This window comes from Ambystoma mexicanum, chromosome 7p (genome assembly GCF_040938575.1).
Source record: "Ambystoma mexicanum isolate Mex_15411 chromosome 7p, UKY_AmexF1_1, whole genome shotgun sequence".
NCBI classification, from domain to species: domain Eukaryota; kingdom Metazoa; phylum Chordata; class Amphibia; order Caudata; family Ambystomatidae; genus Ambystoma; species Ambystoma mexicanum.
This window is the reverse complement of record NC_090939.1, coordinates 950,940,668-950,962,068: the sequence shown is the minus strand read 5'-3', so window position 1 is coordinate 950,962,068 and position 21,401 is coordinate 950,940,668. Positions and strand designations below refer to the sequence as shown.

The following is a 21,401-nucleotide window of genomic DNA, read 5'->3' as shown; positions in this document are numbered from 1 at the left end:
TCTAGAGTGATTTTCTTATGAACTGTGGCAATTGTGAACGTGACAAAGGGATGCCGAAAGAAAGCTAGGGGAAGGGAACCCTGCTTGCTTATAAAATGCTAGAATCATGAACTGTGTTAGGATAGCTATGTGAACCAGATGGAGGGATGCCCAGGGAAAAGCTAAGGGAAGTGAATCCCGCATTTGCGATAAAGTAAAGTGAATCGTGCAAATGTGAACCTAGCTGAGTGGGATCCAGGGGTGAAGAGTCATCACCCAACGTAAAAGATAACGGAAAGGAACTTTTGTTTTGTTATTTTTGACACATCAGACCCTCGAAGGCAAGAGACTTTGTATGAAAGAGACTTGGCCACAGAAGGTCCTGATATCACTGAAAAGAATTGTAACCTTGTTTTTGTAGAAGTCCACTTGTGTGTTGTGCTCAGGAGTCCCCTGTTAAAAATGTGGGGAAGGGAGACCCCGGCTATACCATCTGACTTATCATTTTGTGAACACTTCTTTCTTTTCTGGTGAAGATTATCCAACACTATTTTGTAACTAAGCAGTAAGGATTGGCAATAGGTTTTTTTTTAGTATAGAACCTTTTTATTTGACAAGACACCACTAGGGCTGCCTTATTATTATTTGATGGTCGTAGCTTGCTCCCATCTTAGATTTAGATCAGGCATTTTCCTCACCCGTTTATACAGTTTAATAAACACCCTTGAACTGTGATCACTTGTTTCTGTCGTTACTGTTGCCACCATGAGTTCCTTACAGCCCACAGTGATGATGTCCCCCAAAACCTAGCATCCCTGTTGTCTGGGGGAATCCCAGTGTGATGAATCCTGCAGAGTCATCACAGATTCTCTGGTGATGAGCTCCTCCCAATGGCCAGGGGACGGCAGCTGCTACCTGATCCTGAAGCTCGGCCTGATAATGTGAGCAAGGATCATGCGTGAGCGAAAGACTACAGAGGTGATGACTCCATTAGGAGAGATGCAGTATTCTCCCTCCCTTTTGAAGAAACCCCTATGACACCTAAACTGCTGATCATCTACTGTAATTCTGAGCCGAATACCATTCAAACCTCACATCCACAAAACACACACTAACATCTCTTGTCTCTTAGGGATTTTGTTTAGGACAAAAACCCTTAATAGGTTTTTGTTTAGGACAAAAACCCTAAATAGTAACACTTCAGAAGTACCCTAAATACTATGGACTCCAACTCCCATGAAGCCTCAAGTACTGAGACGACGAAGAGAAAGGAGGAGTTCATGTGGATTGAAGGACACAGCAAGCTGAACATGCAGACTAGTTGTTACAATGAAACCCGACAGCGAGGGACATTTAAAAATGGTGTTCCTATTCAAACAGGAGGCGGGGAAGAGAGAAAACGAACGGAAGAAGTGGGAAGCAGAACAAAGGAAGAAGGCAGCAGCATGGGGATGGACCGTGCAGGATGATGCAGGCGCTTACAGGCTGCCACTCACAAGCATTTCCTATCAGCGTGACGCAAAGCCAAAGGGGACACAGCAGGTACCGTGGAAGAACCGCTGGGAAGCCCGCAGCAGCTGCAGAGCTACCGGGGACACGGTCATATGAACCTGCAGCAGTCTTACCGACGGGTGAACACAGAGCCTGCAGGAGAGCTGGGAGAAGGTCTCAGAGCGGGAAACGCCATCCCAGAGAAAAGCTTCACTTGCGCAACATGCCACAGTTGGGAACGCTACCAGACACCAGTGAGTAGGCCAAGAGATGTTGGGGACCCCGGGACGTGCCGACAGCATGTGAGCAATTAAGAATTGTTTTGAAAACCGACCAAGTAAAATACAAAGACAGAATTCACACAAATCCTCATGGGAGAGTTGGAGCAAATGTTATCACAAGCAGATGAATGTTATTAAATGCTAAAAGACGAAACTTGAACAAGTCTCCATATACGAGATGTCAATACGGGGAAAGCTGGAACAAGTATTACAACAAGCAAATTAATACTAGTGAAGAAGTTGAAAGACAGAATTTGAACAAGTCTCCATATATGAGATATCATTGTGGGGAAAGTTGGAACAAGTAGTGTCTCAAGCCAATGAAGTATAGACTGTGAAGGAATATAACTTTACTTTACTGAAAGACAGTGAGGGCATTAATAGCAGTCTTGGTGAAAGAAGCACATCAGGCAGTGAGCTTTGTGAGGTTGGGGGAGATACCTGGTAGAGAAGTATACTAGTGGATTTGTAAGTCCAGAAAGGGATTCCTGTGAGGGGGGTACACCAGGCAATCCATCGAAATATACAGAAGAATAAGACATTGTGAAAAGATGGCAGGAGAGTATACTGTGGATCTGGTGAAGCTACTAAAGGCTTCCTGGCGAGGGAGAACACCAAGAGGTCTTCCTTAAGAAGTTGTTGTTTAAAACCGACACTTTTGCTATCCTTGAGAAGCTGTTGTGTGAAAGAGACCCTTTTGACATCTTTAAGGAAGTATTGTTTGGAAAAGACACTTTCGCCATACCACCTTAAATAATCCAGTGGAAGGGAACCACCCTCTAGATGCAAGGATAATTATTTGGAGTTATCTGCTTGTTTTAATTTTCAACACTTTTAGCCAAACCTTAATCAGAAACATTTTCCTTGCCCCCTTAGTTGGTCATTTTTAGTGTGAGGGTCAGGTTAATGTTTTGGACACAAGGACAGTGTATATCAATTTGACGACGAGACAGAGACTGATCTTTAGTTTTAGTTCTGTTTAGGATAGGAACAGAGAGGCATTTATCCAACACTTTTATTTTAATAAAGATCACTAATGTTGAAAACATTACAACTTTGTATCCGGCTCTCATTTCTGTCCCCTCACACCAGTCACCACCAGCTACTCAGTGTGGGCCCTTGCCGATTGGCCTGGAGCACAAACACCATCTACAGCTCCTGGAGTGTCAAGTACTTTGCATCAGCCTTTGAGCACTGGCCTCGCCACCCTTAACGCATAATTTACGGGTTCACCTGACTCTTTTCACAGGCACCCTCATATGCTCGCAGGGACATGCCACCAGCCACCTTGGACCTGCTATTAATACCAGCAACAGGACTGGCAGCCAACCACCCTGCTATTCAGAAGGCAACAGCAATGGTCTCTGCCCCCAACCGTTGCCCAGATCCTGCCAGCAACTACTGTGGATGCCTTTAAGGTGGTCATGCAGGAGAACCTCAGCACTGCACCTGGACACATCACTATACCTTCCTACAGGCCTTCTCTGTGGAAGTGCCCACCGCCAGAGGAGAGGTTAACCACTTGGAACGCCGCAAAATAATCACTTGTTGCACAACAACAGCAGTTAAACTGATGTGATATTGATACTCAGATAGGAGTTTGGTAATATATGCCAGCAGGACTGGTGGGTTTAGAACACTGGATCCTATTCATTAAACCTTTAAATTACAATATAGACATGACTTGGATACAGAGTACGGCATTATAAACACTGAAACCTATTTCCGATTTGCAATTGATCGTCTATTCAAAAGAACACTTTGTAAGTTACAGAATTTGTAAAACATTGTTTGATATGTTCTCAAAGGCATTTGGACACTATTAAGAACTTAAACTGTTTGCCTTGAAAAAGCCTTTTTGGCAAAACTACTGGCCACTTAGTGGGCACTAACCTTCAAGACACTTTTGTAGGATCATCTGTACAGATTTCTTTTTTAAATACAAACTAAACGCATGTCAATCACGCACTTACTTACAATTTCACAATGCAATAAAATTTGATATCCATGTGTAAAACCCCCTTTTTTATTTTTTCATTGGAACATGATCAACTGACCGTATAGCACATATTTTGCCAATAAATTGGACACACAAATCGCTTGCAACAAGGGTGGTTCCTTTGTATCTGTTCACATTTGTATAGCACCAGGTTATGTGCCACACACCCTGCATCTGCTGCTCTGGTTTAATACAATTCAGGACTTCAGGTCCTGAAATCGGCACAGCTTAGGATTTGACAACCCCCTCTGTTTGCTTCACTTTCAAAACCTGTTTCAACTGAAGATTTTGTCAAAGTGGCACAGCGATTTGCACCAGTCTGAGCCACTGCCCAAAGCCAGTCGAGACGCGCCAGTAAAGTGCTTCCAAAGCAAACTACACTTCAGTAACAGTTGGCTCCACCAACAACCCTGTGCCTTCTGCCCAGTGTCTATCCCCAGCTGCTTTCGCAGACTGTGGCATAAGCCTGTTCTGCCTCATCCACAGTGTTGTCTTTTCCATCCCCAACAGCACCACTTCTGCTGCTTCTCACAGAGACTCGGATGGGAGCCAAAGGCTGTGTCACATTACAAAGACTCACCTCAGCAGCCTGCAACATCACTGTGACAGAGCAGTACAGACAAAAGACTCTGGGCCAGCAGTTGGCACAAATGCCCTGGGAACTGGATCCAGCATGCAGAAACACTATCCTGGGCCCTTCAGCTCCACCTACTTACCTACTTACCTATCTATAGGAGAGCTTGTGTGGATTCACAGGCCAGTCCTGCTGACAGCTCAGAAGCCCCAACAAGGACATATGCAGAGGTGGCCAAAACAACATAGGCTACTAACACGGACTGCTCCTGCTCCACCAGCCCTTGCTGTCACCTCTGTGATTGAATTGCGGCCACAATGCAAATACTGCACCACGTCAGTAACCCTCAAGATCACTTTTTAGATGAGCAAGCGATGAGTCGCCAATCAATACAGAGACTACAGTGACTGGAGTAGACAAGCAACTCACTGGCCTGGGCCCCTCAACTCTACCGGCCATTTCCATAGCTGAGACTATATTTCAGGCCAGCACTGAAGATAGTCTAGTGACTAACAAGGTCCTACATTGAATTGTCCAGAACATCCAGGGCCACGAAGACACACTGATCATGTCCCTTGTTCTGAGTCTACTCCCTTTGCATCACTGCCTACTAGCACTAGCTGCTGAGTTTAACAACTTAGCAAAGACATCAACACAGGGAGAAGCTCCATCATCAGCCCAGTGCCCCCCACCTCTAATCCACCCACTGCTGCATTGGAGCAGAGACTTTGCCAAAAACCATGAATGAAACCTTCACTATCCACCAGTGGCACAGCTAGCCTGGGCCCTCGGACCAGTACTAGTGGCAGAGACTGCATCCAACCTCCAGATGTGCCCCTGTGGCTCGCATGCCAGCAAAGTACCTTCAGCCACACACAACACCAAGGAAGGGTCTTGGTCGCCCTCCACCGTTTCCTGAGGGCTTATCAGCACACTTGGACTCCGATTCTAGATGGGAACAAGACAAAACCTCTGCTGGACAGTGGGTTTCAGTTGTGTTGATAAGGCCAGTTCCTAGCCACAACTCCTTACAGTCAGCCTTCCCTCGAAATAAATATACACCATGCAAGGAAGAGACACAAAGGCAGCTGGCTGGGAACATCTTGTTTAATCCCCTGTCTCACAGGCTGGAGATATAGATATCGCTGCATTTCTGCATCCATCATGATTTTATAAAGTGGCAAAAATTACACAATCATTCTATGCTAATATGAACCTTCTATTTGATAGGCCAATTTAAAAGGGAAAGGTCAAATACATCACTTGGTTTCCATTGGACATAAACACTTCCAGAAACACATGATCATTTTCTGTCACAACAACCTTACTTATGCTAATCATCACGACTGGTGTTTTCTTGTAAAATTTCACTAAACCACAAGATACATTTCACAACCTTAATACTGGAAAAAGCAGGTTTTGGAAATAATGCAGGCTTCAGACAACTGCCAAGGTCACAGATTAAGCTGTCTAGTTTCTTATTAGAAAATCTCCCTTCATATCTATTTCTGACTCTATGCTGGTATCGTTTTTGTGAGCAGCACCGTGTGAAAAACCATCTATTCTACAATTTAACCTGCTGAATAACTGCATATTGGCCTCTGCCCAATGCACTCCCTTCCTGAGTTTGCACACAGCAATATATTTTCTGGAGATTTAAGGCCTGCAGTTTATTTGTAATACAGGATGTGGCAGTCATTTTGGGAAAAATGGCTGCCTTTTGCTGACCTATATTCTATATCAAAAATCTATATTCTGCGTTAATTATGTTGCGCGAAATCTAAGCAGGTCTTTGTTTTTATGTAGTTGCCATGTCACTTATTTTCTAATGTACCTTCCTATAATAAGGGCAGCCTGGCTACCTCAATGAACAATGATTAAGACTTTTACAATGTTATACACAGGGCGGGACACATGCCTGGAATTACATTTTCACCTGTCTATTACCAGAGAGGGGAAGGATCTATTCCTCTTCAGTTCATCATCACCTGCAAGCCTTGCTACTTGAGACACCTTTGCCATACCCAACTTCCCATTCAGGCTACCTTGCACCATATTCCCCGCTGCCTGTTCATAGCTCTCCCCATTGTGAGAAACCAGAAGGTGTCTCACCCACATATACCGCTTACATCCCCAGACACATTAGACTGCCACAGGACATTGCTGATTTGGAGACCACCCTGGACACGATGGTCCTAGCCTGAAAACATTGCAGCTGAACGCAAGAACCCACTGAGGTGCTTGGCACACATTTCTCCATGTTCTGAGCCCAAGCAAACCTGCCATGGTGTCTGGACGGGTCCTGCTACACCAGCCACCTATCCATATACCAACTGTCTAACACGGCCTACATCAGTATGCAGTCAAGGTCTCAGCCCAATTGCCCAGTGGGGGAGGTACGCAGCCCATGCTATGACAGTACCCCCGGTACAACTATCATGGTACTCAGACATGTTCTTCTCAACCTCAGCCCCAAAGGCTGGTGATGGAGGCTTCTGAGAAAGTTACTTCCAGGAGGACAGCTGCTCCAGCACACCATCCTCAGTGACAGACAGGAATAATTTAAGGGTACTCATCATGAATACCATGGACAAGAGCATCAGCATTCCTGGGTTCACAATCATAGCTCTGTTCCATCAGGTAACCACAGCAGCTCAGGCTACCCTGCAAGCTATCCCAATGGTTGATGCCCAAATGATAGACTTTGGAGACTCGCTGTTCGCTGACCATGAGAAGGACATGTTGCTGAATAGTTGGCAAAGGGAGCGGATGTGTTGTCCACCTGCAATCAGGAAATCAGGATTTTGGAAAGGCTGATTTCATACTGCACCTAATCCGGGCAACATACAACACGCCTTTCCAAGAAAGGTCTTGGACTGGCAAAAAGGGACGCTGAAGATGTCAGAGCCAACCACAAACTGTTGTAGGCCAGGATCACCCAGAAGTTCAGATGACTCCCTGACCGTGGTGGCATGCAAGCAGAACAATGAAATCAGAATGTGCATCGACTACAAATAACTGAACAGCAGGACAGTATACTGCTTCCCTGCCCCCCATGGGGATGTGGTTCTCAAATGTCTCACTGGGAGCCAGTGATTCAGTGTATTGGATCTACGTAGCAGGTACTACTAAATACCAATGTACCCTGATGGTCAGGTGAAAACTGTTTTTATATGTCCACTGACGTTCTAGGAGTTTGTCTGAATGCCTCTGGGAATCCTAGGAGACCCTGTCACCTTCCAGCGACTGATGGAACCATGGTGGAGACATAAACCTTCTCGGGGTGTTGGTGTATCTAGGCGACATCTTTGGCTGCACACTTGAGAGGCACAACAAATCACTTTTGAAAGTCCAGGAGCAAGGGCGGAATAACTCTCTAGACAAGTGTCCGTTCTGCTGCAAGAGCATGAAGCATATCAGCCATATTGTCTTGGAGCACAGTATCTCAGTCATGGCTCTCCTCACGTGGACACATCCAAAGAACCTCAAAGACCTATATAACTTTCTAGGCTTCCATAATTAATACAGAAAGTTTGCGACAAACCTTTCAAAGATCATCAGCCGCCAAGCAATACAGCCACTGCGCAAAACCACCATGAATTGGCATATATGGCAAAGAGTGGAGGCTGCTGTGGCGGCTGGGACTCCAAACTACAGAATGCCTAGTGAGAAGCACAGGGAAACTGAGTGTCACCAGATGTTCCCTGTCAGTTGTCGTGCTGTGCAGCCCCCAGAGACGCAGTCAGGAACAAAAGCTGGCATAAAAAAGTACACTCGGCAAACCTCGGGTCAGTCTTGCATTGTGTTTGTTTTGGCTCTTGCGGTTTTCACCATTATCGCTATAGTGTACCAGACCGGCCTATACAAGATCCTACTTCTGGATCTCTTTCATTGGCATTGGCACTTTCTACTGTGTACCTGACCAGCTTGCACCTCTACCCAGCTTCTGAATATCCCTTTGGTTCAGACTGGCTGTTTGCTATTGTGTATCTGACCAGCCTGGACCTCAACCTGCTCCCGGATCACTTCTTGGCCTTAAATTCCCCCTGTGAGTACTCCAGTGCTCTGTACTGGTCCTTATCTCTGCCTTGTTGTTAGGATTCTCTTGGAACTCTTGCACAGGCTTATACTGGCTTTGGTGGCTACTCCTGGAGTCTGTGAATTTAGACAGATGTAGTACCTAGGATGACTTCTCTCTGAAGTATGCCACCCTTTATTAGTTTCGCCCGTGTGCCGACCGGAAGCACCCTGCATTCTTTTTCTGTGTCCGCATGCTGTTCAGGGTGGTTTCCCCTTCAACCTCTCCATGTTCGAGAAAACACAGCAGTATATCGCTTGGGTGAGTCCATTCATGTTCATGGGTTGCCTATGTACGACTGTTTAGTGAGTGCTCTGCAAACAACCCTTAAACAGCAGGCTACTTACTGGTAGAGCTGACCTAGTGGTACCCTTCCACACAGAAGAACACACAGCCTCAACCAGGTTCTATACACCTACGTAGACCTCTGGATGGAGGAGTGCCAATGGACATAAGAAATCTTGATCACTGACTGAAGCCCGACCACTGGTCTTTGCCAATACGCATAATTTATCCTTCATGTGGACACCAGCCTGGATGGCCCCGGGTTGCCCTCTACAAAGAGGATGATGGGGACTTTGCACAGCGACATTTAAGGAGAATCTGGAAGGAACGTGATCTAGTAATTCAATAATAATTGTAAATTCATCTTTGTTTTAGGTGTTTGTCTGTCCCGTGCACCAGTGACATGGCTTTTCGGTTTATCCTGTTGAGCTCCAAATATTTTCCTTCTTTCTTCATATATGGTGTCAAAGTCTTTCAGCTTGGCGGCAGAAAAACATCACTCTGGTTTCATTTTTATTTAGAAAAATTGAAGTATGACTATTTATTTCTGTGTGTTTATCTCATTGCTAAGATATTCACTTGCCATTGCACATTGTTTACCTTTCTTTAATTCCCCATAATTTTAGGATGTTTTGCTTTCATTGCAGTGGTGCTGTGTGTTAAGATGAATTTCAAAATTCTGACCTTGTGGGCAGAAGTTTCGGAGGCCACCCTCGGTTTAGTGAAACGGGAACCTTCTGGACAAGCCAGACAAATATAGGTAGCTTGGCAGGCAATGAAGACTAAGTCTCAGGAGGGGTGAGAGTGATCGGAAGCCCACAATGAGCACACACAGTAACGAACCACAGATTACTCTTAGACAAGTGTATATGAAAAATATCTATACATTTGTCGTCCGGACCAATAGACAGTAAACATCAGTTATATAAAAACAGTTACCACACAAATACCATACTAGATAATATATATATACTACGTTTCCTAATGCGAAAAAGGAGCAAAACACAGCCACAACCTGTAAAGAGAAGGGTGAGTTAACACATTAGGAGCATTAGACAATTCTTCGTTTCGAGTCCAGCCCTAAGAAGTGGACAGCCTCATGGGCAACAGTAAAAACGTACAATCACACAGGCAGAACAAAAGCGGATCTTCTTGGGAGAGCTGAAGCAAGTCAAGAAGGGGCGATGAAGAATTGGTTCCCACTATTCGAGTAGGGTCTGCACTCGGCGGCAGAGCCTTTTTCAAAAGGTGAGAATAGCTAGGGAGCACAGGCTAACCCAGCCAAAAGCAAATAGCTTTTTTGAGATATTTGTGCATGAGAGTCATTGGTTGTGCCAGGGGGCCACCGGTAAGTGATGCAAGTACTCACCGACCCACGGCACAGTCCGGACCAAACTTTGGCAGTTTAGTCAAGACCTGCAGTTTCACAGTGCTCTGGCTCTCAGCGGCTGCGGGATAAAACAATCATCCGTGACGGGACAGTTGCCATTTCTCAGCTTCCGAAGGAGATACAAAGAACATTCCGGTGCAGCAGGCTTCAGGGCACAGGAGAGCAGGTCAGCAATGCACCTACAGTGACGGTCACCAACAAATAGTGACACAGGGATCAAAGATGAGTGCAGCATTATGCACTCTCCTAATTCGGGACCCAGAGGAGCTAGGCCTGCGAGATTTGGCACGAAAAGGCACAGGACCACAAGCAAGCAATGTCCCAAGTCTTGGGTTCCAACGCGATACAGCGGCGGTTCTGCAGGATACCCTGAGGTAGAGCTGAACAGTTCACTGGATGGCCTAGAAGGGTAAGGTGGTTAAGCAGGGAGCGCCGAGAGTATTCGTTCCCACAACTTCAAAAGGTGCAAAGCACCTTTGAAGGCCTTCTTGATCGATGAAGAAAACAGGGGTCTAGCGGGACAGCACAGGGCAAAGGGTGCTAAAACCTTCTAATGCGTCTGGTGGTTTCAAAAGTCTGTTTCTTTGTACAGGATACTTGGCTATTTCTGTAGCTCGGCAAGAACTTAGGTGATCGACCTGGAATGGATGCAGAGCTCCTTCTCTTATCCTAGATGAGCTTTGTGCCAAAATCGAGGACTTCCAATCGAAGAACTGCTCTCATGCAGGCATCCCAGTCGTGGACCAATCACGGTCCCCAGTCATTCAGACACTGCAGACATCCTGGCACCAGTAGTGTGGATTAGGACCAGACAGTCCCAACTCACTTCCTGGGCACACACACATGACAGACAGAAGCCTGTGAAAGAGATCGGTGTTCACGGGAGGCTGCATGCCCAAATAATGAAAACCCAGGTTACTTGACCTGGGTGAAGGCAAGGGTCAAAATGGCCATGGGACAGAACAAAAGACTTTGTGGCTCTGCCATTTTCGGACCTGGACACAGTCTTGAACCAAACGCAGTAAACGTGATGTGATCCTGTAAAAAGAAGTAAACACTTATAAAAAGTAACTGCTGCCACCAGTTCATCCCAAGCACACTTGTACATTCACCAAAAATCCTTTCAGCCTGTCTAGGGCCATGAAACACAAAGGAACCCAGCGCACGGTACGGGAAGATATATTGTGCACTGTTAAAAATTACCAAGAAATGGCAACAGTCGAAGATTAGGGGAAACATAGTTTCCCAGTACTGACAGTTTGAAGGACATGTCAGTTTCCCCATAAAAAGTGAGCAAAAGCCCTGGTAAAAGTCAGGATAGGATAGCCACACAAAAGGAAAATGTTTGGGGGGGGGGTTCCCAAATGGAGGGGAAAATTACACATTGATGAAATCTCTCCTAACACTGCACTCCGGCCATTATGCAGAGAATCAGCAGCTGGGAACTGTGTCTTTCTCTCATTTAATATCCTCTGCGAGAGCACATTCTTCTGAAATGTGAGCCATGTGTGGCTGGCTAAAGGAAAGGAGCTCAGGTGCGCTGGCCCTCAGGGTTTATGTTTGACACCCCAGCTCCATAAGTGCCCAACTCTAAAAAGCACACACTATGTTAGGAATTAAAACATGTACAAAATGTTTACAATTTAGGCTATTCAAATACAAGTTTTAATGTATTTACCTTTAAATAAATTACAGCATCTGTTCCTACTCCTTCCATTGAATACAGTTTAAGATCGCCTTGGAAGTACCGAGCGTATAGACGAGAGATGGGCAAGCCATAGCCAAATCCAGCCTGAAAATGTACAAAAAAGTCAATAATGTAAAAAGACAAGGAACTGAGATACAAGCTGCTTTTGAGAAATTCTGTGAACACCAAACATTGGTGAATGAAAAGCTTTGAGAGAATCGTAGCCACTGAATTTATCAGAACACGTATCCATTCCAGGGTTTTGTTCTTGGCCTTCCTTGTCCTTTGCAGAAGGCATGGGATGAAGCAGTTCCTTCTGGACTGCCCTTTTTTGTGTGGGACCTAGAATTACATGCATGTCGTGTTTAACCTTTCGTAATGGGACACACCCGCTAAATAAGGATTCAATAGAAAGCGAAATTAAAATTTACAAAACTATCCATTGCACTTCGGTCGTTACAAAATTGCACACAAGTCTGCGTCCATAACACTTAGAAAATGCCCCTTTTCATGTACATCGGTAGAAGGATAACATGAACCTTGGTTCAAGTTAAACCGAGAGTAGTTTGACTTACACAGCAGACGTTTTTGCGATGCTTAATATGGCAAGCTAATCCCAAGTACTTTCCTACAGAGGCACTCAAATTAATGGCGGGACCAGTGAGCCGAACCCCAAAGTAACAACAAATCACGGACCTAAAACAAGCAATTGGAAAAACAGAATACAAAAAAACAACACTAACTCATTGATTTGTCTAACTACTTCACTTAACCCTTGATGAAGACAAACAATATACGGCCGACCTGCAAAATAGTGTGCTATTGTATGCATGCATGTGTAGTTTTCATTATTAAGATGGAATTGATCAAACTATATTGGGTTAACTAATTTGAAGTTCAAAATATTTTAAACACTCTATGCCCCCACTTCAGCGTGTTTCATATCTGATGGCCTTTTCTGTGATTTCTTTGAAAGGGACATGCATGTGCTTCTGTAGCTTTCTTTGGTCGCTCTTAGAAGCTTGTGGTGATCTAATTCTAAAATCCTATGTAAAAACTGTATAGCCAAATAGTTTGAAATATGTATTTATTGTGCCCTTTAAGGACATGATTATGTGAAGAAGACAGAACACAATAATGATCAGAACTTAAAACAAAAGTAATATTCAAGACTTTTCTAAATGGGTATAGTCACGCTCCAGGAATCTCTGCTAAGGAGCAGGTTTATTATTCACATAGAGGGAATTTTGCCTGTTTGTTTTTGCCAAAGGCCAAATGCTGACACAAGCATTCCGGATTACTGCCTCCCCATACAGGGGGGAAATGTGCAAGGCAATAGATTAAGGGGGTGGACGGGTAAGGGATACTTGTGGAGGTGGTGGTGGGGTGGGGGGGGGGGGATGCCACAACAAGCATTTCTATCACTGGCAAATATAAACCAGCACATTCAAAGTAAACCATGTTTTCATTGTCGCTTTGCAAATTGTATAATCAAAAATAAAGGATGGAACAAAGGTCAGAAAATGTTGAACAGAATTCTAAAATACAAGGAAAAACAGAAATCTCTAGTGATAGCAATACATTTACTTTTTATGCCATTGTTCATTATGAAATCAATATAGTATATAGGTAATGTACACATGTACACAAAAATGATGGAGTAACACATTACTAATTACTTATTGGAGTATATGTTCTTTAGGTCACAGAATTCTTAATTTCCCCATAGATCCATTTAGAACGTCTATGATGGAGTTAAGCAGCCATTTGTATTTTGTTTATTTGTATAGCGCACCTGGCCCAAAGGCATCTGGGCGCATTTCTTAAAGATTACAGTGACATAGAATTACATATGATACATATACATAACATTTTACATATCTATTTACATACAGTAGATATTTACAATAGTGTTCCAAAAGGATGGCATATCACCTATCAAAAACTTAGGTAAGTTGCTATAATCAAGGTGTCATGTCTTGGCTCCCGTGGTCCTGAGCTACAAGCCAGATTTTGGCTTTATTTTTGAATGCATGGAATGAAGGTTCTGATCTGAGTGGGTTGGGTAGCGTGTTCCGAAGCCTGGGTCGAGCACCGGGAAGCTACCACCCCCTGCTTTCTGAAGCTTGAACCTTGGTAATAGTAGGCAGTGTCTTTGGGCTTCTCTATGGGGTCGACCAGAGGAGTTGCACACAAATCTGTTGGACAGATATTTCGGTGCCTGATTAGCCAGGCATTTGTGCGTGAGTGACAATGATTTGAGGGAGATTCTTTGGGTGACCGATAGCCAGTGTAGGTTGTGTCTAGTATTGGAGATGTGGTGAGTTCTATGGCTATTTAGAGCTGCCCTGATGGCGTTGTTTTGTGTTACTTGTAATTTATTTAAATTCCCTTGGCTAGTCCCCAAATAGAGTGCGTTGCAATAGTCCAGCTTTGACATGATAAGGGTTCTAGCCAAGGTAGTGCAGTTTGCGGTAGTCAGAAAAGGTCAACAGGTGGTAATAAGTTTACACATGTAGGCTGTTGAGGAGATTATGGCATTAGTTTGTCTCATTAAGGATAGTGTGAAGTCTAGATAAATGCCAAGGGTTTTTGTGTCGCTATATACCTTTATGATGTTGCCATCAATGGTGAAAGAGTTAAAGGCTGGTTCTAATTTATTTAGTCTCTGTTGAGAACCCCAGAGGAGGAGCTCTGCCTTATCGTCATTAAGAAAGAGCCCGTGTTGTGCCATCTAAGCCTGGATGACCATATAGACGTTGTTTAGAGCTTTAGAATCGGCTTCATGATCTCCAGTGATAGGGATGAGTATTTGCGTGTCGTCTGCATAATTAGTGTAGGTGACACCCAAATAGTTAAGAATATCGAAGAGGGTCTTCATGAACACATTATGTAGTGTTGTTGAAACACATGATCCTTGGGGAGCCCCGCATAACACTGGTGATTGTTCCACAGAGGCCATAGGGGAGTAGACCCTCATAGATCTATTCTCAGAGAAAGATGTAATCCATGTGCTGGCTTTATCAGAGAAGTTGGCAGAGTATTTGATGGTTAACCAGATCATATGCCGCTGATAGGTCAAGCAGCAGGAGAAGGGCCATCTTTACGTTATCTTTAAGGTCTTCTATTTGTGTTTTTAAATCAATTAAGGTCCTTTAGGGTTTCGTGCCTGGGTTGGAAGGCAGATTGTCTGAGGCCAAGGAGGTTGTTTAGATAGTCCTGGATCTGCAGGTAAGCTGCTCTGTCCAGGATTTTAAGTAAGAAAAGGACAGTGGTGATGGGCCTGTTATTAGTGGGGGTGTTTGGGTCTAATAATGATTTTTTAAGTAAGGGCAGGACCCAAGCATCTTTAAGATTGTTGGGCACTATGCCTGTGTTAAATGATGCAGTAATTAATGGTGCAAGATCATTAGAAACCTCCTAATGATGGGTGCTGGGTATGCGTCGCCCTGGCAGTTAGGTTTAAGTCTGAGGATGATATTTTCTACCTCTTTGATGGAGAGAGCGGAGAAGTGAAAAGGTTTGTAGGTTTGCTTGCAGAGGTCGGTAGCTCTGGTAGGAATACTAGGTTGCGAGTACAAGGATAGACAGCTTTTTTTGGCATTCATTTTGGTTTGTAGCGTGGTGATTTTATCTTAAGAGTGCTTTTTGAATATTAGCGCATCATGTGCTATCTTTGACACAAGTATCGGGGGGGCGGATGGTGATTCTAGTTCTTTAAGAATCTTAAAGAGCTCTTTAGTACTCTACTTAGCTTGTCAGATCCGATTGTTGAGTATCTATTTTGGCTTTGAAGATTACCTATTTTTAATTAAGGAATGCTAGGATAAGGCTGTCCTTATTCTCGGCTGAAGGTAGGCTTTTCCAGCGGGCTTCTGCATTTCTTTTATCCTTCCGTAGTGTTCTAAGATGTGGCGTGAACCAAGAGTTAAGATGTGCACGTGGTTTGGGTTTCCGTTATTTCAGTGGTGCAAAGGAATTAATGGCTTTAAGTATAGTTTGATTATAAATGTCGACTAGTGCTGTGGGGTCAGTGCATGAATCTGTGGCATTATTTAATATAGGTACTATTAGGGGGAGCAGTTTCTCACTTGTTATGTCCCTTTTGTTTCTTGTGCTGATAGATGGTGTAAAGATTATGTTAGGACAGTGGATGTCAGATTTGATATTGAAAGTTATGTGATGATCTGACCAGGCACATGGTAAATTGGACACTATATTAATGCTGCAGTTAAGATCTGCCTGCCAATCAAGGGTTCTTCCCCTAATATGATTGGGTTCATGGATGCAATGGGTGAAGCACAGATCTGTTTTGGTGCTAGCAATGTCTAGGGCTTTATGATCCATGGCATCTTGGAAGCCAAGATTGAGGTCACCCAATAGGATGATTAGGCTTAGTATTGGCTGATAGGAGGGTGGTAATGTCTTCTGCGAAGGTGGAGATTGATCCGGGTGGCCTATAAATGAGGTGTGCAGTAATGGTTTGAGTGGCTGAGGTAGGAATTTTGATGGACAGTAATTCAGCTGATGAAATATGCTGATTTGGAATAGGTCTAAGGCCTCAGGAGATTCTAGAGATAAAAGCGACACTCCTGCCTTTAGATTAGTTAGAGACTCTATCGTATCTTGCAATGGAGTAGCCGTCAGGGATGGCGAGAGAGAGTGATGGTCCTGCAGCTGTGTGTAGCCAGGTCTCGGTAATGGCTAAGAAATCTAGGTCCTGAGCTGTGATGTAGTCTGCAATATCTAGAGCTTGAGCGGGAAGTGACCTTACATTAATTAATGCACCTTTAATAGAGATGGCTTTGTTGAGGGTATGATTCCAGGTCATGGAAGACTATCCTTTCATTGATGTCAAAAGATGGCCATGAAAAAGCTGAAGAGTATACCAGGGGTATGCTCGGATAATGCAAATCTTCCTCCAAAATATGAAGCTGAAAAGTCTTTCAAGAAAGTGAAAGCTCCAAAACGTCTGTATTTTAGAGAATTACTTACTTAAACGTCAAGGGCAGCCACTGCATAAAATAAGTACTTGTGGCCATTTTTGATCTGGACGCACAGGAAGATGATTTATTGTTTGTACAGCTAGCCAGATGTGCACCATACATAGGACCTCACTGTCTTCTATGTCGAGAGGTTACTCGAACCATGTATCAATGTGGGGTCAGAATCCTCATCATTGGAAACCTTGCCTCCAAACCTAAGATGCTTAAAGTATGATATTGTCAGGTGTTACAGTCAGATCGAATATAGACAAAGTTATTTCCTCCCAGTGTGCGGCAGCCTCCACCAAATGTCAGTGGGTACATTTCTTTTTTCTGACCATTGAATTGTTTTTATACTTTAACATATTTTGGGTAGCTGAGTGGTAGGACACGAAGGGGCTTTAGCTCCAATGCTCTATACCTATTACATTGGTTTAGAATACCACACCCAATATTACTTGACAGTCTGTATGGTGATGTCTGTATGATACCCATACACAGCAATACTTGATATGTGGTTGTAGGTTTATAGCCATAATTTCGAATTACAAAAATGTCGAATTCAAAAATGTCAAAAACACATACATATAATAGAAAAAGTCATTAATTCGAAAATAAAATGTCGAAAAACCAATGTTAAAATAACTGTAAAATGTCACAAATACTAATGTTTTTTATGGGGGCTCCCCCCCAACCCAAACCCCTACCCCAACCCCCCCCTCCTCCCCATCCCCCCAGCACCCCCCATGGATATACCTTTAATTTTTAAAAAAAATATTTAATAAAACATTAATCAAATAATTATTAAAAAACCCCATCCCAAACCCCTACCCCAACCCCCCCCCCCTCCTCCCCATCCCCCCCACCCACCATGGATATACCTTTAATTTATTTTAAAAAAATATTTAATAAAACATTAATTAAATAATTAATTATGAAAAAAACCCATCCCAAAACCCTACCCCACCCACCATGGATATACCTTTAATTATTTAAAACAATTATGTTTAATAAACTATTAATTATTTATTTAAACATTAATTCGAAAAAAAATCGAAAAAAATTCGACATTTTTGTAATTCGACATTTTTATTTTCGAATAAATATTTTCGACATATTGACTTTTGAAAATATTGTATTCGAAAATATGACTGGACACCGTGGTTGTAGCTATGCAAGGACATTCTCATCCTGCTGTGGCTTGATCTCTCTGTTTAGAGAGTGGACACAGCTTGAGCAAAGGGTTTTTTTGTGTGGTTGCTTTGCAGGGAACACAAGTTAGCTCTTGCTGGACTGAAAGTAGTTGCCAACTTCTCTTCCTTGTATTAATGTATTGCAACTATTCTTAGCTAATTCTGGTCGCATATATTTTGTTTGTTAATTCTATATGTACTTTCTAGATAATATGAGCTCTTAAGTATATTTTGTAGAGCTAGGTACCCATCTAGGCTTAATTAATCACAGTTCTACATTAACACCCATTAGCAAAGTACATGCATTTGATTTAATCTATGTGCTTTCACCAAATCTTAGAATGAAGACCGTTTATGATCCTTCATTGGCATGATGGATGCATCTCCAGGACTTTGAGGTCTTTCTGAATAAGGAACAACACGAAGCAAAGGTTATAATCCAACTAAATCAGTGGAGTCTGCAATATAAATATGGGATACATTACTCACCTTAATCGTATTTCTGATGCTTGTATCTGCTTAGATTCACATGCTGTGCATTGGCCGACATTTAGTGGAAGCTGCGGAGTATTACAGTTTGTTTTTCGAAACTCGAAAATTGGGCGTCGACACAGGACGTGCCAGTAATACTATCCCTAGTGTGACGTCCACTGTACCCATGATCCCTCACGCGTCTAGGACCCTCAGATTGTATTTTTTCTGACATGAGGTAGCATGAGGAGTAGCGTGAGCACAGATGATCCAAGCAGATAGAAGATAGATAAGATAAGACTACAAGCATCCATGCACCTTCTCTTAGAGGGGAGGAAGGGTGGGTCGCATGTGAATCTAAGCAGATACAAGCATCAGAAATACGATTACGGTGAGTAATGTATCCCTTCTGAGGCTTGTGGAATCTGCTTAGATCACATGCTGTGCATAGATTAGCGAGCAGTGTTAGAAGGAGGTGGGATTTGAGAAGGGTCATGAGCAAATAAATGTCTTAGAACCGCTTGTCCCACTTGAGTATCTGTCTTGGAATGGGTGTCAATGCAGTAGTGCTGAGTAAAAGTGTGAAACGAGCTGCAAGTAGCTGCTTTGCAAATGATGTCAAGGGGAACATTTGCAATGAAAGCCAGAGTGGCCCCAATGTCTCTTGTCGAGTGGGCTCTGGGCGTAAAAGGCAAAGTCTTGTCAGAAAGAGAGTAACACAACTGGATACAGTTGACAATCCACTTGGAGATGGCACCCTTAAAGACGCAATCTCCCTCTTTGCCTGTGGCTACGGAGACAAACAGTTGATCTGTTTTCCTAAGCGGTCTGGTCTTGTTTACATAGTAAAGGACCGCCCTACGCACATCTAGGGTGTGTAGTTTAACCTCAGCCAAGCTTTGTGGGTTTTGGAAGAAAGCCGGAAGCTCGATGGACTGGTTTACATGGAATTTGGAAATAAACTTAGGTGAGAACCTAGGGTGTGTCCGTAAAACCAGCCTATCCTTATGAATAGTAAAGAAAGGATCCTGCACTGACAGAGCCTGAATTTCACTGACCCTTCTTATGGATGTAATGGCTACTAAGAAGGCAGTCTTATAGGTCAGGTGTTTGAGACTTGTCTTATGCAAGGGCTCGAATGGGGGGCCCATGAGTTTAGATAGCACCACGTTCAGGTCCCATCCTGGTGGTGGGTTAGATATAGGAGGGTGAAGTCTCTTTACTCCCTCCATGAAGGCTTTAACCACGGGTACCTTCCACCACGACACCTTGCTATGTGAGGTGGTGTACGCTGACAGTGCTGCCAGGTGTACCTTTAGTGAGTTGAAAACCAACCCTGCATCCAGCAGGTGGAGCATGTATGTCACGATTGTGGAAGGAGTGCAATCAACTGGGTTGATTTGTTTATACTGGCACCAGATAAAGAATCTCTTCCATTTGTCGAAGTAGCAATGCCTCGTGTTTGGTTTCCTAGACTCTTTTAGGATGTCCATACACCTCTGTGTTAAATTGAGATGTCCAAACTCTATGACCTCAGGAGCCATGATGCTAGGTTCATGGAGTTGGGTTGAGGATGCACCTTCTGACCTTGGTGCTGGGACAAAAGGTTGTACCTGCCCAGGAGTTTGATGGGATCGCACACCGAGAGTCTGCGTAGGTGTGGAAACCACGGTTGTCTCGCCCACATGGGAGCAACTAGGACGAGCGTCATCGACTCTCTGTTCATCTTGTTCACCACCTTCCTGATGAGAGGAGTTGGTGGAAAAGCGTACGCAAACATCCCTGACCAGTTCATCCACAGGGCGTTCCCCAGGGAGTCTGGTTGGGGAAACCTGGATGCGAATCCTGGGCACTGTCTGTTTTCGCTTGTGGCGAATAGGTCTATAGTGGGGAAACCCCACTGAGAGAAGAGATCTTCTACGATATCTCTGTGTAGACACCATTCGTGTTCCTCCGGAAGGGGATCTCTGCTCAATGCGTCCTCTAGAGAATTGAGATCCCCTGGAACATGTTGAGATGACAGAAAGATGTTCCGTCTGAGTCTGGACAGATTTGGTGAAGGAGTCCCTCCTTGCTTGTTCAGGTAGAACATGGCTGTCGTGCTGTCCGTCCGGATCTGCACCGACAGGTTCAATAGGTGGGGCCCGAACGCTTGAAGTGCTCTGAAAACTGCCAGAAGCTCTAGCAGGTTGATGTGATTCTTGGCCACTGTGTGAGACCAGAGACCCTGAACTGTGTGGTGGAGATGGTGAGCTCCCCATCCTGTCAGGCATGCGTCCGTCGTGACTACTGCCTTTATCTCGGGATCGTAAAAGGGTTTCCCCTTGGATAGATTGTCTCTTGTCCACCAGTGGAGGCTTTGTACAAGTGTTGGCGAAACGACCACTAGATCATCCCACTGACCACTTGGCTGAGACCACAGTTTCGCCAACCATTCTTGCATGGGACGCATGCGCAGGCGCGCGTGGGGGACCAGGTAAATACATGACGCCATCATGCCCAGCAAACGCATTGCTTTGCGTACTGTTATCTGGCGACCGGTTTGATATTGCAGAATTTGCAGTAGTATATTCCGAATTCTTTCCTCTGAAGGAAAAGCCAACCCCTCTTGAGTATTTAGAACAGCTCCTAGGAACTGCTTGGAGGTGCTGGGCACCAGACTTGATTTTTTCTCGTTTATGGAGAAGCCCAATTCGAAGATGAGGTCGATAGTTCTTTGAATGTTTGTCCTGCAAATTACTGGGGTCTCCCCCGTGATGAACCAGTCATCCAGATAAGGGTACACTGGAATTGCCTCCCTGCGTAGGTGTGCCGCCGCCACCGCCAGTACCTTGATGAATACCCTTGGAGCCGAGGCTATCCTGAAGGGCAGTACCTTGAATGGTAGTGCTGACTGTCCACCTTGAAGCGCAGATATTTTCTGTGCGCTGGGAACATGGAAATATGAAAATAGGCATCTTTCATATCCAATGTTGCCATGTAATCCCC

General features: G+C 44.1%; 1 protein-coding gene across 4 annotated transcripts in view; it reads right to left on the bottom strand.

The window, feature by feature from the left end:
• Window positions 1-21,401, bottom strand: part of PDK3 (pyruvate dehydrogenase kinase 3) — a 1,369,253-nt gene that overhangs the window by 64,094 nt on the left and 1,283,758 nt on the right. For all 4 annotated transcript variants that reach the window (XM_069637291.1, XM_069637294.1, XM_069637292.1 and 1 more), the window contains exon 10: window positions 11,756-11,869. In XM_069637291.1, coding sequence (XP_069493392.1) covers window positions 11,756-11,869 — 114 coding nt within the window. The remainder of the gene's footprint in view (window positions 1-11,755; window positions 11,870-21,401) is intronic.